This window comes from Triturus cristatus, chromosome 7 (genome assembly GCF_964204655.1).
Source record: "Triturus cristatus chromosome 7, aTriCri1.1, whole genome shotgun sequence".
NCBI lineage: Eukaryota > Metazoa > Chordata > Amphibia > Caudata > Salamandridae > Triturus > Triturus cristatus.
Genome location: NC_140590.1, coordinates 1,175,370,875 through 1,175,390,846, shown reverse-complemented (window position 1 = coordinate 1,175,390,846; position 19,972 = coordinate 1,175,370,875). Strand labels below are relative to the sequence as shown.

The 19,972-nt window shown below is 42.4% G+C and overlaps 1 protein-coding gene across 2 annotated transcripts in view; it reads left to right on the top strand.

The window, feature by feature from the left end:
• The window catches only part of LOC146811369 (active breakpoint cluster region-related protein-like), a 220,913-nt gene that overhangs the window by 58,212 nt on the left and 142,729 nt on the right, over positions 1 to 19,972 (top strand). For both annotated transcript variants that reach the window (XM_085618487.1, XM_085618486.1), the window contains exons 2-3: positions 5,103 to 5,245; positions 11,698 to 11,802. In XM_085618487.1, the coding sequence (XP_085474613.1) occupies positions 5,103 to 5,245; positions 11,698 to 11,802 (248 nt within the window). The remainder of the gene's footprint in view (positions 1 to 5,102; positions 5,246 to 11,697; positions 11,803 to 19,972) is intronic.

The window sequence follows — 19,972 nt, the reverse complement described above, 5'->3', positions numbered from 1 at the left end:
CAATACAAAAGCAAAAGGCCGACCCAAAGCCCTCTATATGAATATATTTTAATGTATTGAAGACATGAGGTCTTTGGCAACAGATAGCTAAAGCTGTCTGTAGGCAAGACCTAAACAGCAGTGTGAGGTGTGAGGAAAATTGAATAAATTGGCCCTCAGTTCAGAGTGCATAATTATTTTGTATTTTTTTTGTCTAGTGTAAACTGTCACCCAGAAGAATCGAAGACATTCATCCGCATACTTGGAAATATAGTATTCCTATCTAGCAATGCGTTACACGTTGATGCAGGGACACTGCAAGGACTAAGCCCTTTCTGTTGCATATATTGCTTTTTATGCCTATTTTCTAAATCCGTTAACGTATTTAATTGTTAGCTTATCAACAAATTATGCTCTGAAGGTGAAATAAATGGATTTTCATCTTGTGGATCTTCATGTCATTACTGAACTTTTTGTTGGGATATGTTTGTAAATAAACTATCTTCTCACTCAGAATTGCTCTGTTTGTGACTTCTTTGACTCCAGGGTGTTCTCATGACTGTAATAGATCCCAACTGATTTCTTTGTGTATTTGCAGGCGTCTCATCCCTCTAGATGGTAGTGTCTCTGGATGAGGAGGAATTCCAGGGTGTGTCCTTTTTCTGGTGATTTTTTCAGTTTTAGGGCCTGATTTAGATTTCAGCTGACGGGTAACTCCATCACAACGGTGACGAATATTCAGTCCGCCGAAATTTAAATCTCATTATATCCAATGGGACTTATATTTCAGTGGACCGGATTTCTTCTAAATGTATAGTGAGAGCAGGTCTTTTGTCCTGTGATCAGGATCTGACAATGTCTCAATTTGGCTTGGTTGATCCTGTTAGAGATTGTTGGAGATCTGGCACCTGCAACCCCAATTCATAGAAGACATAAATGATAGCGCCATTTTAGTGGTCCAATACCACAATATTGTTGACTAAATATCAAAACATTGCATACTAAATCTCATTTCTACCAAGATGCACCCATTTCTGATTACAAGGGAAAGATGCCCAGTAAAAACGTAATACCATTTTCTTATTGAAATAATCAACAGCCAAGGGATAGAAAAGTAGTCAATGCACCATCCAAGAAGAAAAGGTAGGTATTTGACAACACCATTGGTCACTTGGGGATGACGAAAACATTTGTGTGGGCATTTGTCAAAGGCAAATCCTAACAGAATCTAATGCAACATTTGTCTTGGCTTAATGATTCCAGTCTATATTAGATTCTTAGGGCCACATTTATATTTTGATGACTGGACAACCTACCACTGATGGGCTGGAGATCCATGCCTCCTTGCAACTCTGCTGTGTGAGAACATTGTGGAATTGCTGACTCCACACCTAAAGCCATTTCTGATGTGATGGATTTCTACATGCAATTTAAATCTACATGTCATGATTGATGGAAGAATTATGTGGCTAATTTGTGTACCCCAATGTGGCAATTTCAGGGGCATAATTACAATTGGTGCAGCGGGTCCAGTGACCCTGGGAACTAGAGCCATGAAGGGCCCATTTAATTCTGATAATTGCTGTCTTTTGCTACCCCAATATCAAAGGAACCATTTTCCTTGCTTACTTACACCAGAGCCTATATTGCATCCTTCCTACATTGCTGGCAAGCTTTGAGGTGTGCACCAAGTGGATTACGGGTGTAACCCATAGGAGGAAACAACCTCCCACTTCATACAACACCCCGGCAAAAGCAAACTGAAGCCCGGGTTGTTAGAGGGGTGAAACGTCAGATGTTGCTCCAGTCTCAGGCTTGGGCATAATCAATACTCTAAATGATCTGATGGTTGGATGTCACAACAATGTGGCCTTTGTGTTTATGGACTAGGTATGTATCCAAGAATTAATTGGTGTCCGGGGGGGGGGGGGGGTGTTAGTGGTCAAAGTGACATGAAAATGATTGCACATGGTGAGGAGAGCTTGGGCATTTCAGTGCTATCATCAGGATACTGATTTCAAGAAACTGAATATGCTCTTGAAATATAATTTGTGAATTATTAGATAAGGTAAGTACAAGTGCTAACAATTTGCCTATAGGTGATGAGAATACTTAGTCAATGTTTAACCCATGTAAGACTTATAAGAATTGAAAAAAGGAAGGTCAAATGAGGGCTAAGATAGAATGTTCTGATTGTCTTCTGCTTGACTTGTACTTCCAAGTACAGAGTGGTGTAACTCTATGCTAATGTGTACTGATGCTCCAGTTGGCCTAGGATTAGACCCTTAGGAAAAAGTCTTTGTCCCATTCATGATGGGGAGGCGGACGTGACAGGCACAGAGCAGCAGATAGCTGTGACCCAAACTTATAATATGGGCTGCGCCGCTGTTAGCAAAAAGGTGAGCCTGGCTTGTGTTAAATTGATTTGAGTATTGCGGACCCTACATAACTATTACCTGCCAGCGAAAATTAAGAAAGAGGCAAAAACATCTGAAAGTCAAGAGAAAAAGGGAATATTATCATTTGTTAACATAGAGGGTGAAGCGTATAACAGCTGTGAGGAAAAGGAAGAGAATGGGGCTTGTCCGATTGCTAGCTGAAATGCAGGTGGAATGAAGCTAAATCTGGCCTGTTTGGGGTTGAAAATTTGACCAGTAAATTGGACTTACTATGCATTTAGGTGACAAGATTAAACACTGGATTAGACTTTGGGGGCAGTAATGGGTTTCGCCAGCTAGCCACCGAAGTGGAGAGGAGATGACCTACGGTGGATGTTGCATTAACAAAGTGACCAACCTCAAAACATTCCTTTTCAGGAACTACCTTCCCTTGAATGTGGAATACCCTTTCCAAAAATATAAAACTCACCCCTTCACTTTAAGGGCCTGACTGAGAGTTTAGCGGAAGGTTACTCTGTTGCAAATGTGATGGCTATTCCGTCCGCCATATTATTAGTGCCATGGGATATAATGCACTTGTAATACGGTAGATGGGAGAGCCATCACGTTTGTCACTGAGTAATCCCCTGCCAAACTATAAATCATGCCCTAAATTGCCAATTAGTTATAGATTTGCCGCATTTGCCATATAATCCACCATCGGCTGCATAATCTGCAGATTTTAACAAAAAAAATGTTTCCAGCTCAAACTGTGCAAAAGTTATAATACATGCAGCGACACCTCTTGTCACGCAGTGGAAGACCTTCTGCAAATGTTGACTGGTCACCTTTCTGTTGCTTATTGCTGTATTTGGGTGTTAAATGTTGAGGTTCAACCACTGCCCAGACGGTGTTAACAAGTGTAAAAATGACAAAATAATGAAGTAATACTACCACAATATGTGCCCCCTTTAGGCCACATAATTAGCTTTTTCTTGCCGCATAATTTACTCAGTCCTGCTGCTTATTTTGGCTCTCCTTTGCGCCATAATTCTAGTGGCCCTGATTGTCATGTCTACCACAGTGGTATGAAGTGGATTCCACTATCAACCGCCTGTACTTTTCAGATCTGCTTCTCTTTTACTGCCATGTCATCTTTACTATTGTTAAAATAGCTGATGCCCACTCTTATATTTATCCCTCCTGGCCCCAATTTGTAGACAGATTATGACTAAAAATGCATAAACCGTTCAGCCTCCTTACTAATGTTGGCTTCTAATGTAGGTTACTCTTGGGGCTACTTTTGACTGCTACTGTCCACTAATGTACGTATTAGTTTTTTGCTGTATTGTTGTACTACTGTTGACCTCATGTGTGAGTCTATGTAGATTGCCTTATACTGGACATGTCATATATAAACATACCTCCTGCAAATCTTCTGCACATCTTGCTGAAATCTTAATTAATCTGTATTGAACAGTAGTGTGCCACCCTCAAGGGTCTATCAGCACTGTCTAAAATCCAATAAATAAAGAAGTTCTGTTGGAAGTCCTCAGACAGTAGGTTAGACAAAGAAGGTCCCCAGTCTTGTGCAAACCAAGTCATTGAAATGCAAAGTGTATTGAACTCCAAACCGATGCAATAAAGAGTCTGTGAATCATGGCCGCACTATTAGTCGTTAAACAGGCATTCGACAACGTACACATACTTGGGTTGACTGGAAGGTTCGAGGTGGATGGTCCTTCTTTAAATTGCCTTCAATTTGATTACAGGAAGAGCTTAAGGCTACTTTGTGAAATAGTAGTTACCAGTCCCATCAAAATTATGAGAACTTCAGGAACACAGCATGAATAGCATCTGTTATCACGCATGCCAAAACCACACGTGGATTAACAACGCAGCCAGTGTCACAACTGTGTCGTTACCACGAGTTTCATTACATTGCAAGTCATTACAACGACTTGCTTTAGGTAAGCGCTGGACTTTGGAATAATTTAAATTACTATTTTAACTCCAGTCGGTGTATCAGTAGGGAAGGTGTTGGACTTAAAATCCAACACTAGTCCTACACCGCATTCCCTAAAGCAAGTCGTTGTAATGACTTGTGTTGTAAAGAAACCCGTGGTAATGTCACAGTTGTGGTACTGACAGCATTGTAAAGACACTACAATGTAATCCCTGCGTTGTAATAGATGTCTCCCACACAGCATATCTCTCATAACTTTCCCACAGAGATTTCAGCTGCTGAAAACAGCTGAAACCTCTGTGTGAAAATAGTGGGGAAAAGGAGGCCTTGCCAGGGGAATAGGACTCGAAATTATTGATTCCCCGGTAATTCCTAATTTCGTAGTGGACTCTAACCGTCCAACTTGTATTATGACAGATTTTCCCCACCTTATAGAATAGGAACCCCCAGTCTGGGTAACTGGTGGGTGGGGGAAAATCTGGCGCATTACCAGGCCACTCATTGTGAGGGTCGTGTAACGAAATTTGAGGGGTCCCCCTGCAAGGTACATGGAGGGGTCCCCCTCGGGTCTTAATCAGGAGCTCTCAGGTCAACGTAGTGTGCTGAGGGGGCCCCTGGAGTATGCCCCCCGCATCGTCGGTGCTGTGGGGGCCTATGTTACGCCACTGACTGCTCTCCCACTGTCTCCCTCACCTTAGCCCCTGTAAAGAGATTGTATAACAGAAATGAATTATTAAATGCTTGTTGTGATCCTTTCTCACTCTCTCTCATGTTTGCAGTGGAAGAATCGGATGGAGAAGACTATGAGGAGTGCGAGACTGTGTTCCGCGAGGGCACAGGCGATGCCATCACATTCGTGGACAGCCCCCTACGCCTACTGCAAGGTTCCCAGCACAGCTTCTCTTCCATGTCCAATGAGCAGGTCTGTGTGACTTGATGGAAACCCCCTTCCTGTACCCCAGTTTGGGTCTGCCATGGCCTTTAGTGCACAAAGCTGGAGCCCAGTGGGCAAGGCTTGGTTTCCTTGAGGAAGGATGGCATTTATGAGGGAGGTTGGGGGGGTTCAGTGGGTAAGGTAGGCTTACGGTGAGTGGTGCTGGGGTTCAGTGATGACTTGAGGTTAGCAATGAAGAAAGGGGTGCAATGAGTGAGACTGGGATGCAGTGAAGGAAGTTGACATTAGTGAGAAGCTGAGTTAAGGACCAGAAACACACAGACAGCGATGACGAACAAATAAAAATATGTTAACAAAAAGATGTCAAAGCGCATACACGAAACATACAAAAAAGGTACGAGTGATAATTTATTCTTATCCAGTTTTTGTAGAGAATAAACTGACTTATAACTTATAATTAGCGGATTTATGTAGGTGTAACTGTTTTGCCCAGAAATAACAGAGACTTGTTTTGAATACGTGCAGTTTCCTTAAATGGTGAAAAAGTGACGCTGTTTTTTTAATAGATTCATAAGTGACTTCTTATGTAAGCATTGTGAAAGGGAAATTAGATTTTCACTGTAAAACCCGGTAACCAGCAGCCATCTTACAGTGTACCAAGTACCATATAATTTCTCTCCCTTCCACTAATGTTTCTCGAATAATCACTTTTCCATATTTTTCAAAGCCTGTTAAAAGCATCATCTAAAACCGTAGGAACTGAGTTCGATGTTGGGCGGAAAGCCTCCGAGATTCTGTCGGAGACTTTCCCCCCACATCGAGTTTCCCTCCGACCACCTTATTATGAGGATGGCAGTCTGAGGGAAACCTGCGGGAGGATTCCACTCCTCCTCCAACGGGCTCACAGAGCCTGTCAGAGGAAGAGAAGAATTGTAATCCCATGAATGACAGCGGTCAGGATTACATTGTGGGTTTCCGACAGCCTTTCCATGTCGGCCTTTCTGACATGGAAAGGCTGTCGGAAAGTGACTTTGGGGGCCCCTAGCAGCACCCCCTTACCCCCTGAACCTCCGCTATGGGGCCTGTGGGATACCATAGCATCCCTGCACCAAGTGGTGCCTGCCACATGGTGCAGGAATATTTCCAAACATTAATTTTACTATGGTAGCTTGTGCTGCAGGTCTTTTGCACCCGCCGCACAAGCTGCCATAGCAAAATGGATGTTTCCGAGCGCCCTAATACTGAGGTTGGAACTGCCAACCTAAGGTCGAGTGGTTCTAGACCACTACGGTGTACCCGACATCGTAATGAGCACCTTAGTGTTAGATATAACATATCCCTTTACCAAACAGTGTGCATGCCTCCAAAAGCATAACTGAAAACAAATCCCAGACAGCTTCTGTAAACATAGTGGCCATTTTGTAACGTTCACATCGTAATGTCTTGTTTAACCACATGACTTGTTGATTGGCAAGGAGGATATAAGACATCCGAACATGGCGCATATTGTCCATGTCAGATTACACGAGGGAGGAATATTCTCCGATGTGAGAAGAGATCTAATAATTGTCACATGTTTCGATGGGCAAGTCCGCCATATAACATCTCTGTATGATTATAACACAAAGACTGTCTCCTAATGTGTTTTTTAGAACTGTCTTTTAGTGCTCCAGTTATACATTTTGGGTTAGACACATTGTACTGCTGGTATGTAGGTTCTGAATTGCATATACTCACACTTTCGTAACTGCCTATGATACAGCATTCATATTAAATAGCTGCCAGTATGGTCTAATGAGTTGATTGCTTAATCGTTATTACGGCGAGCAGGTCTAAAAAAATCTCCTTGCCCATTCGCAATTGCGAGTGAAATTTTATCAGGTCGAGCTATTTGTAGCATCTACTAGTCCCATCTGGCAAGTAAACTTAGGCTGGAAAGGAACAGGTGTTCTGTTCTTTCAGAAAGTGAATGAGCAATAAAGATGCCATTAAATCTTGTTTCTATCTTGACACATTTGCTGTCTGTTCAAAGAAAGAAGTCAATAGTCAGCTTGTCTTTTAATTAATTGCTGCTTGCAAAATGAGGTTTTTTTTTCTCTCTCTAGAGTTAGAGGTTTTTGTCAAGTGAGCTGTCTGAAGATGTCAGTTATTTTCCTCTAATGCATTACATTTAAATAAATAGCCTGTAAATTAATGTTACCAATATTTCAAAATATATCTAGGAATTACAAAAGCATTTTTTTGTAATTAAGAAGTGTGATGCAAACAAAGAGTTAAATAGGAGCAAAACAAACCGGAACACTTTACTTGATGGTGTGCAAATGACACATATTTGCAGAAACTCTATTTCCAAACATTATTGTTTGTACTCCATATAGTTTTATCAGTAAAGCTGCATGTCAGTAGGAAAGTTTGTGGCCATTTCAATGTAAAATCTACTGATTACAAACAACAGTGTGCTGCCACTTCATGCTTTAGTTATATATTTACTTTTCAAACATGATTTGAGAAACCTCCCTGCCTTTGCCTTAATGAAAATGCTGTTAATGAACTAAAAGGCAAATCAGGGGTCATGTGTATCCTATATATGGCTACATTTGTATAATATGTGGATAAAATGTTTAGTCTATTAAATCATACAAAAGAGTTTTTTTTACAGCAGACATGCTGAAGTGGCACATTTGAAGGATCTCTCATATGTGACAACGTAGAACATGGCGGCTCAATAAATAAAATTATTCGGCCATTATCCCAACATTTGGAACCAGTTTATGGGTCAAGAGGATTACAAATAGGTCGAGTAGTATGTTCCACAACGACGAAACACGTGTTGGCTTTGTAGAGTGTATTGCTTCTCTACATGAACTGACGTAATGAAACAACATCTCACTGAAACACTTGTGGATCCAATAAACAGACAATTGAAACATAAAAACAAAAACATCACGACTACTTTTTGGACGTTAAGAAAGTTTTCTTTATTTTGAGTGCTCAGGACAACCTGCTGTATAATTATTATCCCCTTTGTTTGGGTTATATATTTGGGTTGTTGGGTAGCTGACCCCTGCCCTAGAGCACAGAGTTGTGGAATGACATTTAGTTACATTTCCCTGACACACTGTGGAGAGCGCCTGATTGTTTGGCTACTGGCCTTCTTTGAGTAATATTTTACAATCAAGTAACACTTCAGGCAATCGTTGTGTGGACACACAGTGCAGCTACCTCATTTCACATAATTTTGTACAATTTCTCATAGTTATTCCAAAATGTTGCTGAATTACTTTAAATGAAAATACATGCATTTCACACACTCCTGATGCCTGCCCAACCCTCACATGCTGGTTTTATTGACATCATGTAAACTCCTGCCGCAGGTCAACTGGGGTAGCTGGAACAGTTTTGGTGAATTTCGTTAAATACAGCCATATGGTGGCCTGCCCGCTAAACAAAATCCCAACTCTTCCTAGGGAATGGGTTTAGCACAAGGGGGAGTCAAATAAAGTTTTCAGATTATTTCAGTCATCTTAGTATTAGATTTATGTAATTGAAACAGCAGTATATTTGGACCGGCAGATACAACATTAATTCTTAAATAAATTACATTGAGAAGGTGATGTCTTCCAAAGAGTGTTTTATTATTTTATTTTGCTCTTGTATCATTTAATCAAAAAGCATTTCTAAAGTGCAGAAGGATTCCGGTTATACATTTAGTTTAGGGGTCAAAGTTGATTTCGTGATGTTAACAAGACAGGCTGTTTGAATACTAAACTCTCTGGGCACGATTAGGAGTTGGCTGGGCGGACCGCCAGCACACATCGGCGACGGCCAGGAGAACGCAGCCAAGCCGGCGGCATCCCAACCGCCGCATCACAAGGTTATCGTGGGGCTGGCGGTGTTGCGGTGGCGGTGCCGTTGCTGTGCCATGGCGGCGGCATGCTTTGGGTCATAGAGAGAGCCTGAAGCACATGCCACTACAGTGCAGCGCCACTTGCACATTCTGCACCCAGTTGCCAAGTACCATGGCTTGTTACACAAAACACCCTGGAGCCCTGTTTTGGGCCCCTTGCCTGCCTTTCCACCAACCTTTTCATGACAGGGTCCCACCCTGAAAAGGTAGGGGGGAAGGCAGGTCGTAATCCAAGATTCTGATGGTTGTGGTGGTCTTGTGGCGGTCCAACTGCCCTCCTCATAATCAGGCGGCCGGACCACCAAGGAGGCGGCGATTGATCTGCCACTGACGATACATCAGTCTCAAGACCGCCATACTTGTAATCAGCCCCTCTGTCTGAAATCCCATGATGGTAAACACATGCCATACTTGAGACAAAGGGATTTGGGTCCTACTTAATATAGAGATAAAAGACGGCCACCACTTGAACCTGAAGACAAATAATGTCAGTTAGGGTTCGGTGGAGATGGAGCAATTTTCAGAGTGGGGGAGCTGCTGTCAATGTTATGTCAATGAATTCATAGGGGGTTGTCAAAAATCTAGGTGCTACACAAAGAGTAGCAATTTTAGTTAAGCCCATTTAGCAGAAGAATGGCGGGTGAGTAGTGTGTATCCAGTGGTGGACATTTTGGAACACATTGCCCTAAATATTTGGCTAAAGTATGGTGTGACAGGGTGCCGCCTTTTACAAGCAGCATATATGTCCCATTGAAACGGCCATTAGATTTGCAACAGACATGCAGTTTTACTGATAAACCTATGACGCGGAAAATCGATAAAAGGCGTGAATCATTACACAAATGAAGTCTCCTACTTTGTTTCATCCTATCAAAATCTTTGTTTCCATCGTATTTAGCAAAAAAAAACATGTGCCTCATTTGAACTTTTCTTGCTGCTGACATATTTTGAAATATTTGTGAAGTTCATTTACAAATATTTGACTATTGTGGTGTATTAGAAAACATTAGACATCCGGCAGGCTTTCCTTTCATACTTCCTGGTTCACATTACAACATTCTCTCACTCTGTGATCAAGGAAAGTAAAAGTAAACACCAATCTTCATGTTAAATAAGCAGCAGTTTGTACAATGCATGCCACTAGACCTCCGTCTTTGAGCACACTGCAAATGTGGCAAGATAAAAACTATACTTAATGGTCTCTTTAATGCTCATCCCCTTCTCAACTCCTGCAGCATTAACTTGTGGGTGCTGCAGGACCACCCGCACACCTACTTCCAGCGCCCCTGTCTGGGTTTATTCAAGAGGACAAGAGTCTCCTTGGAATAGACAGTGGCGGCTGACACCTACTGAGAGCGGTAGGGCTGGCAAATGGGAAGTGCGTGCCAGTGAATGCAGGCACATTACATCAACTAAATTGCCGACATGCATTATATTATCATAACTCTAAAACAGTAATGTAATGCATGTCGGCAATGAAATAAATTCAAAACATTAAAAAAAGAAAAGAAAACCGACCTTGTGGCACGCCCACGCTCTCGTCTGATGTCCTTCACTCCTCCAGCGCAGGCCCCAGGCAACTCCCCTAACCAATCCTGGCACTGCTCTCATGCAGCATGAGAGCAGTGCCGGGATTTGTTGGAGCAGGCTCTCTCAGTGCTCCAAAGAGCACTGGAGGCCTGTGCCTGGTCTCAACCCAGCTGTTGAGAGGTTTAAAGTGCGCATGTCTGGCTGGCCACCGCAAAACGGCTGGCCAAAGGGACATGCGCACTTTATACATAAGTGCCCCGTCCATGACTTATTTCTGCTGCTGCCATTCAGCAGCTGCCCTGCCCACGTCCTGACGCTTGGCTTGGAACAAGGTTATTGAAAAATAGAATTATTTTTTATCTCTGGAGCATTTCAATTAGTGGGGCGACACTCCTCCGCCTCAATGGAGGAGCTGCCCTTGGGAATAGAACTAACTCTGTCCTTGGTAATGAGAAGGCCACAAACCACTGGAGTCTGTCCCTGGAATCAGCCACAAGAGGTAGTAATCTGATTTTGCCATAAGGAGTGCAAAACTGGCCCACAATTTCTGACTAAAAAGGTCTGTTTTACAATTTCTAACAAGGTATGCCAGACTCATCCATCATCCACATCATTAAGCGTCCCCGAGATGTCAGCAAGGATGCTGCGCACTCCATGAGCCAGTACCAGCACCAGTTCACGATCCAGGGAGTCAGAATGCGTACATCTGCCCCGCTACTGTGTAATTTTCACTGACATTTACACTGAACAGTGCAAACATTGAATGTTTGCGGTTACCAGTTAGTGCAGATGGTTTGCATTACTTGTTGGGTGCAAAATTTAACCGACTCAGTTCTACTTTATTTAATCCGGTCTAGTAATTTCAAAAACCGCTATACCTTCTACAATGGCCTGAAAACCAGGACACACCATTGGCACAATAAAAAATAAACACCAAGCTTTTAGTCTACGGTTAGAAGAGGTTCAAGAGAAAATATTATGAGGTGTCTGACACCACTGTGGTGCAATAAGAAAGCCTCTCAGTCTCTGTCTCTTACCTCAGGCGGTGTCATGGGAGGAAGATCTGCTGGAGAAGCGGACCGCAGCCCTGCGGAAGATGGTGGCATGTGAAGCAGAGTACTTGAGCGGACTCCAGTCCTTGGTGCTCGTGAGTATTGTGAGGACATTGTGAGAACATGGCTAATGCCCCTAAGTGTGTTAAGTGGCTTGGCTTTTACGTCTTCAGTGCTTTAGTAGCTTGACCATTTCCCCCCAAAAACAGTGTCTTTATAGTGCCACGTTGATGGGTCTTCTACAAGTGACAGAGGAAAATAATTTCAACAAATATCAGGCCATCCATAGTTTTGCATTCTATTGTGCCCTATTTCTATATCCTGTTCTACCCTAGCTGTATGATTCGTGAAAATTTAGTTATGCACTTTACAAAACTGATTATGAGATTTGTAGTACCATATTTGGGTAAATTTGTCTTAGTTATTTAATCTGTTATGCCTAAATTGTGTAATATGTGCTTCTCTACATATGTGATGTGTAGCACCCTACTTAGCTTATCCATTATGCCTTAGCTATGCTAAACTGTGTGATCTGTGGTTCCTAGTTTATGTTATCAAAGTTAGGTGATGAGTCTTACCCTGCTTGTATCACCCATATTCATCTGAGCTTTTGAATCTGTTGCATCACAGAGATGTAACCAGTGGTATCCTAGTTGTACAATCCATCTTACACTGGTTAGGCAGTTCACGCTAATCTAATAATATCTGTTCCATGAGACTGCATTTGAAGGATCCATAGAACTACAGGGCCAGGTATATTAAGGTTGGAAAAAGTGGTTGCAAATTGCACACCAACTTTTGTGAATCCAATGATGTTTTGAGAATCAACGTAGCTACTACAAGGTCTGCTTGCAAAATTTTCACTCAGAGTGGTTAATGATCCGACATACCTCATAAGTATTAATGGGTTACATATTAAATTGTTCTTACTCCGATTAGGATGCCATCACAAGGATGGTGGTCTGCTTAGAATACCGCTGGACCATACCCTACACCCCAGCAAACCTTTTTGTATGATTCACAAAGGAGACAGAGTTCCAAGAACTTTCCTTCCACTTTGCAAATCAGTTACCACCACCTCATTTGAAGCGTCAGTAACTTTTCATTGTTTTTTTACCAAAATTGTGGCTGCATGCCATTGAGACGTTGCATTGCAAACTGCTTATTGGAAGGGATGCCCTAAACACAACCCTTCCAAAACTGCAACAGCAAAGAGATAATTAGCCATCACAAATCCTGTGGTTTAGTGAATTGCTGGGTCTGCAACTGCTAAATGGCTGAGTAAATCTTGTTGTTAGTTGTGTGATCCATGGAAGCCTTGTTGACCATTACTATGGTAGACATGTGAACAGAAGTACTGTCAGTTTCTGGAATACTTACATGTGAGCAGGATGTAACCACTTGCCACTCGCACTTTAATAGAGCTGTTGCTTGGAGGGAAGACAACAGACCATGGTCAAATGTAGAGGGGCGAGTTAGGAAACGGTCTAGATGGAGTAGACCCCAAAAATGTACCTCATACGATTCTCCCACAGACTGAATTTGCATGCCAAGGCAGCCTTCCAAACATCAATTAGCAGAGCAGAAAGAGATTAGTAATCAATGGAGTCCATTCAACAATTCTAGTCAATGTCATATAGGCTTTCAGATGCAAAGTTGTACAGAGGATAACAAAATCAGAAATGATTCCCAAATGAGCAGCAAAATCAGTAAGAATTCGGGCAGCATCCCTAGTAGAATAGAACTTCTTCTCCTGGCTCACCTCCAAATTGAGAGTCTCTTATACACAAATCTTGCATAACAAATTAGGAAAAACAGCAGAATTATCGTGGTGTGAGTAAAAGTATCAATTCTTCAGCAAATCAGAACACATTGTAAATAAGCATTACCTTAACACATAAGCACCACACCAGTTTCTTGGGAAAATTATTCAACACTTTCTATACTAATGTCATCCAGAGATGTTTAAACTAACATGGAACATTTGACTATAGGACCTTCTCTCAGTGAATGGATCTAGTATGAAAACAAACAAGTCATAACATTTGTTTGGGAGGGATGTGTTTGCAGAGAGAGGAGGGGGGGCAGGAGTGAGTGAGTGACAGTGATGACTTCCGCCTTGCCTAAGATGGCATTTTACATAATAAATGTGGCATAAAATAATCATATTAGTAAAAGCATTTATACATACCAATTGAAACTATATATGTAAATTCAAGAATTAAAATGACATTTTAATCATCATTATTGATCCATAGAATAGAAATCCTGAAACAATTATCTAACAATGCGTACAATTCCAAGTTCAAAAGATTTTTATTGGATAAGTAAAGGTGTCAATACATGAGAAAAAATACAAACATGTCTTCAATTGGAGAAGAAAGGTAATACATGGTAGTGAAAATATACAATTAATCAGAGGATAACAAGGGTTTGAGGCTAAATATCAAAAAACAGCACTGGTAATAATGAAAATTAAAGTAGCTTATATAAAAAGAATAATACAAATGAAAAACAATATCACTCAGGGAGGCTTAGAGACCTCTTGCTGAATAGGTGATACATGGGAAGAGCGTTTAGCACAGATATCTAGATACAAGGTTACAGGAAGCCATAAATCATGTCGTTTAACAACTAAACTAAGGGGGTGTACAAAGACAGTGTCTAGCCTGTGATTATAACACACATTGTACCACCATGCTTTAAAAGAGATATTCGTAAAGTTTTTCCAGTTGACGGTGATTTGTTGGAACGCAACAGCTAACAACAAATCAACAATTTGCGTATTAAGATGAATGTCATCCCAGCAGGGAGAAAGGCTTCCTAAAAAAATATTGACAAAAGAAAAGGGGAATGTAGTGTGGAATATGGCATTGATTTGGGCCCAAACTAGTGTCCAGAAATTTTTCGTGAAAGTGCAAGAAAAAAGCATGTGAAAAAGAGTGGCGTTAGGAGCAGAACAGGACCAACAGAGATCAGGTGTGGAAGAAAATCTTTTATTCAATATCTGGGGAGAGAAGAGGAGTCTGTTGTAAATGAAGAAAAGCGTTTGTGTGAGGGAGGCAGCCCTAGATGTCTTGCGAAGTTTGGTCCATAGTTTATCCCACAGGGAGGTGGGCCAAGAGATGGCAAAATCAGATTCCCACTGTTCCTCAACTTTGGATTTTGGTCTGGGTGTGAGAATCGTATGGAATGAGTGGTATAGTGAGGAGGCTGTAGGGTGAGTGCGCAGGAAGGAATGAAGGTGTGGGGTAGGGTTGGGAGGGCGAGGATGCGTGGGGTGGTTAGAGAGAAGAGCATAAGTGGACATGACTGCATTTTTAAGCGCAAGATACTTGCAGGCAGAAGAACGGGGGAGATGGAAGTGTTGACTGAGAACGGAGAAGGATAAGAAATCAGAATTAGAGAAGAGTTGAGATACCCAGATTAAACCCCTCTGTCTCCAGGTTTTCCAATAAAAGGGTTTGCGATTGATGGTTATACTATTGTTGTGCCAGATGGTGGAATTGAGAAACTCTGCTACAGAGGAAGGGGGGTTTGGGGAGGTGGAGAGAAGCAGCTTGGCTGTGAACTTGTGGATAGGAATGGAGGAGAAGTGAGGCTTGCGGGAGAATGAGAGGTATTCAGCAAAAGTGAAAGGGGATAAGGAAAGTCGCTCAATGACAACCCATAAGGGGGACGGCTCAGCAGGGTCTTGCAGCCATTGGGAAGCTTGCCGCAAGAGGAATGCCTTGTGGTAAGCGGGAAAATTTGGAAAGTTAACTCCACCTTCAGACTTGGGGAGTTGCAGTCTGGACAGGGACATACGTGCTTTTTTGCCGGACCAAAGAAAGGAAGAGAGAATAGTGTTGATTTTCTTAAAGAACTTAGCAGGGATAGGAATTGGGATGTTAGAAATGGTATAAAGGACTAACGGGGAGAGCATCATTTTAATCGTATCAAGACGGCCCCACCAGGAGAGGTATAATGGGTGCCATCTAGAGGTGAGGTCGGACAGTTTTTGGATGCATTTATTGAGACATAATGAAACAGTGTCAGGGAGGGAGGAAGTAATGTGTAAACCTAGATATTTGATGTGTGAGGAGCTCCAGGTAAAATTGGACGCCATAAAGTCCGGTTTAAAGGTGAACTTGGTAAGGGGTAGAATCTCACACTTGTCATTGTTTAGCTTATAACCTGAAATCTGAGAGTAGTCATGGACTTCAGCTAGGAATGCGGGAATGGAAGATGTAGGGTTAGACATGAATAGTAGAATATCGTCTGCGTAGGCAGCAAGTTTAATATTAGTTTGGGAAATTTGGAAACCATGTAAGTTGGGGTTCTGACGAAGCTTTGAAAGAAAAGGTTCCAGGGCCAAATTAAAAAGAAAAGGGGAAAGAGGGCAACCCTGACGAACACCCCTACCCAGATTGAAAAAAGAGGAGACTAGACCGTTGGCGCAAACCGCCGCTCTAGGGCTGGAATACAGAAAGGAGATAAAGGAGATGAAGTGTGGGCCAAATCCAAACCATTTGAGGGCGGAGAAAAGGAAAGTCCACTCCACCCTATCGAACGCTTTTTCTGCATCTAGGGCAATGGCTGCAAGTGAGTCTTGGAACTGTGGAGATTTGGAAAGGACATTAAACAAAAGTCTGGTGTTATCAGTGATGAAGCAGCCCTTAACGAAGCCAGATTGTTCAGGGCCTAGCAATTCGGGAAGGTAAGGGTCTAATCTAATGGCGAGAGATTTGGCATACAGTTTATAATCAATGTTAACCAAAGAAATTGGTCTGTAATTCTTACAATGTTGGGTATCTTTGCCTTCTTTGGGTATGACGCAGATGTGGGCATCAGAAAATGTACCTGAGGAAGAGCCATTCAATATGAAGGAATCAATAAGGGAATGTAGTCTGGGCAACAACAATTTGGAAAAATGCAAATAAAACTCAACTGTGAATCCGTCTGGGCCGGGGGCCTTATCTTTCTTGAGTGATTGAAGTGCTGAAAGTAATTCATCACTAGAGATTGGTGATTCAAGGGCGGATAGATCAACAGGGAAATTGGAGGGTGGTTGGATGGTGGCGAAGAAAGTAGCAAGAGAATGAGGAGTGGGGTGAGTCTCAGAAGAGTAGAGTTTGGAATAAAACTGGGAGAATTGCTCTAAAATATCAACATCCGTATGCTTTAAAACAGAATTAACATCGTAGATAGATTCAATATTCAGTTTGTTTTGCTTGACTTTTAAATAATTGGCTAAGACCTTCCCCGCCTTGTTTTTACCCCCATAGAATTTTGAACTGGATTTTAACAAATACAATGAAGCATCTTTAGTGGATTGTTTGTTAAATTGCATCTTAGCAGCAATGAGAGCAGTCAAACTTTCTTGCGAATGGGATGTATAGAAGGAATGTTCTAATTTTTTAATCGTACAAAGGAGGTCACTGGTACGTTTACGAGCATTCTTGCGTTTAGTAGCCACAAAGCTGATAATAAAACCTCTGGCTGCTGCTTTATAGGCATCCCAGACAACGTGGTTAGGCATAGTGGGAGTGTCGTTAATGTTGAAAAATTCTGTGGTAAAGTCTACAAAGGAGGCGGAGAATTTGGGGTCAAGGAGTAAAGTGTTGTTAAAGCGCCATCTCTTTGGTCCAGTGGACTTTGGTAAAATGTCAATGTTTATCAAAACAGGGGCGTGGTCAGAAAATAAGATGGGGCCTATGTCAGCATGGGTGAGGGATTGGGACATATGATGGGAGAGGAAAATATAGTCAATACGGGACTGGGAATGATGAGTCGGGGAGTAGAAGGTGAATTCTTTAGAGGTGGGGTTGCAGAGACGCCAGGAGTCAATGAGTTTATGCTGGGATATCGCTTGAGTAAAAAGCTTGTGGGACTTGTTGGGGATAAAAGGTGCCTTGGAGTTCCTGTCTAAAAAAGGATCAAAGGGTAGGTTACAATCACCTGCTAAAATAAAATTATCATCAATATATTCAGTGATGCGGGAGGCCAATGCGTGCCAGAAGACCTGATCACCTCCAGTAGGAGCATAAATGTTAAGGAGGGAGAGAGGGACGCCTTTTGAGGAGAGTTTGACATACAACCATCTACCATCAGGATCTGATTCAGAAGCCAAGAGCAAATGGGTAAGAGACTTGCGGACTAGTACAACCACACCGTTTCTCTTACCATCACCCGGAGATGAAAATACAGCCCCCACCCAACCTCTCTTAAGTTTAGCAGCTTCAGCATCAGATAGATGGGTTTCTTGTAAAAAGGCGATGTCTGCATTTAATTTGGCTAAATGAGAGAGGATTTTTTGTCTCTTGATAGGAGAATGCAGACCTCTAACATTCCAGGAAACAATTCGAACTGACATTAAAGACTAATCAAAAAATGGACCAATTGGAGAGTAGGACAGCAAGGAAATGCCTCACAGCGGACAAGAGCATAAGAGGAAAAAAGAGTGAGATGAGAACTGACGCGAAAAGACAAGGGTAGAAGAAAAAGTGAGAAAGGAACCAGTGAAGCCATAAAAATAGGAGAGAGCCAAGAAAGCAGAAAGAAAGTGAAGAAGATACAACAATACTCAAAGATAATGGTAGGTAAGGGCCAAGGGGAAATAGAATAGGTAAAGGGAGATGAATACAAGCAAGAGAGCCAATACACAATGGGGAGAAGAAAAAATGAAGAAAGAAAGATAAGGGAGAAGCATGAAAAATGCAATGACACCAGTAAATCTGAAAACAACGAGGGAAAAGGTACAATAAGAAAATATAAAACAAAGAAAAACATGATAAATGAGGAATGAAGAGTACTTACGAGGGGTAGCACGGGAAAAATACAATCAGGAACTGGGAATAAGCGGAAACACACATGGAGATGAGGGGAGGGAGGTAGGGCCAACTGGGAGAGGCAGGGCATTCGGGGTGAGAGAGACGTCCAACCAGGGATAACAGAACGGAACGCAAAACAGTGATCTGTGAAGGGAGAAAGAGAACATAGTTAGAAACTCGAATACACGTTGATAAAGAACAAACATATGACCAACTGAAGAGCCCGATTAACACTATCAGACGATAAAATGAAAGGCATAATCTTGACGAAAGGTCATACAGTCTGAAGAACCTGCGAAAGAAAATGAAAGCATTAAAGCAGGACAAATTAGAGAATCAAGCTGCAGCTGCAAAAATAAGTCATGGTGGGTGGGAAGAGGGACCGGCTATCTCCATGTCGGGCTGACCGCAGGAGTTCAGGAAGCTTCGAAGACGGGCAGGATCCTCATATGTCGTAGTCTTGTTATTATAAGTGACCTTAAAAAGGCAAGGATGAAAAAGCCCATATCTGGCACCAATGGAGCGTAGGTCAGGTCTCATGTCCAGGAAGGCCTTGCGACGGTTTGCAGTGGTCCTGGCGTAATCTTGTGCAAAGAACAAGGTGGAGCCTGACCAAGTGAGGCGAGGAGAGGCTTTGGCGGCTAAGAGGACTTTCAACAAGTCTGTGTACTCTAGAAAGTACATTATTACACCTCTAGGCTTCGTTGATGCGGAAGGAGAGGAGGAAGCTCGACCAAGTCTGTGGGCACGCTGGATATTCAGTGAGGTGTCATCAGGTAGGTGGAGAAGCTTCGGGAGAAAGGATTTGAAAAAGCTGATGGGATCATTCCCCTCACAGCCCTCCACCAGGCCGTAAAGGCGAAGATTGTTGCGCCTGTTACGATTTTCGAGGTCCTCCACCTGCTTCTGAAGAAATGAAATCTGCGTGTGCATGTGGGAAACCTTGGACGCGGATTCCTGAAGAGAGGAGACGTCACGCTCCACCAGCGATACTCTTTCGTCCATCGAGGCCCAGTTATCAGTGAGAATCTGCAGCTTAGCATTCGTCTCCTCCATGTAAGGGCGTAGGGCCCGTATCTCTTCGAGGATTAGCTCCATTGAGATGGGCGAGGAGGACTTAGGAGGCGAAGGCGGGTCTTTCTTTAACCTCTTAGAGTTCACTTTTGCCGAAGGCTGTGAGGTGATGTCCGCAGTCGATGTCATTTCAGTTGAAGGTAGAGACTGAGAGGCTTCCAAGTGGGCCAGTGCCGTGAATAGTTTGGAGTTCTTAATGTAACTACGTTTTTGAGTCTGACTAGAACAATGCGCCATCGGCACGCCAATGGAGCGCGCAGTCAAAAAAGAAGAAAGAATATCTTATTGCCCAACTGAAAAAGGAGCAGGGAGCAAATTAATAAGGGAAGGAAAATGCCAGGCCACAAAGTTGGAGTCAAAGGTGTTGGAGACTGGAAGC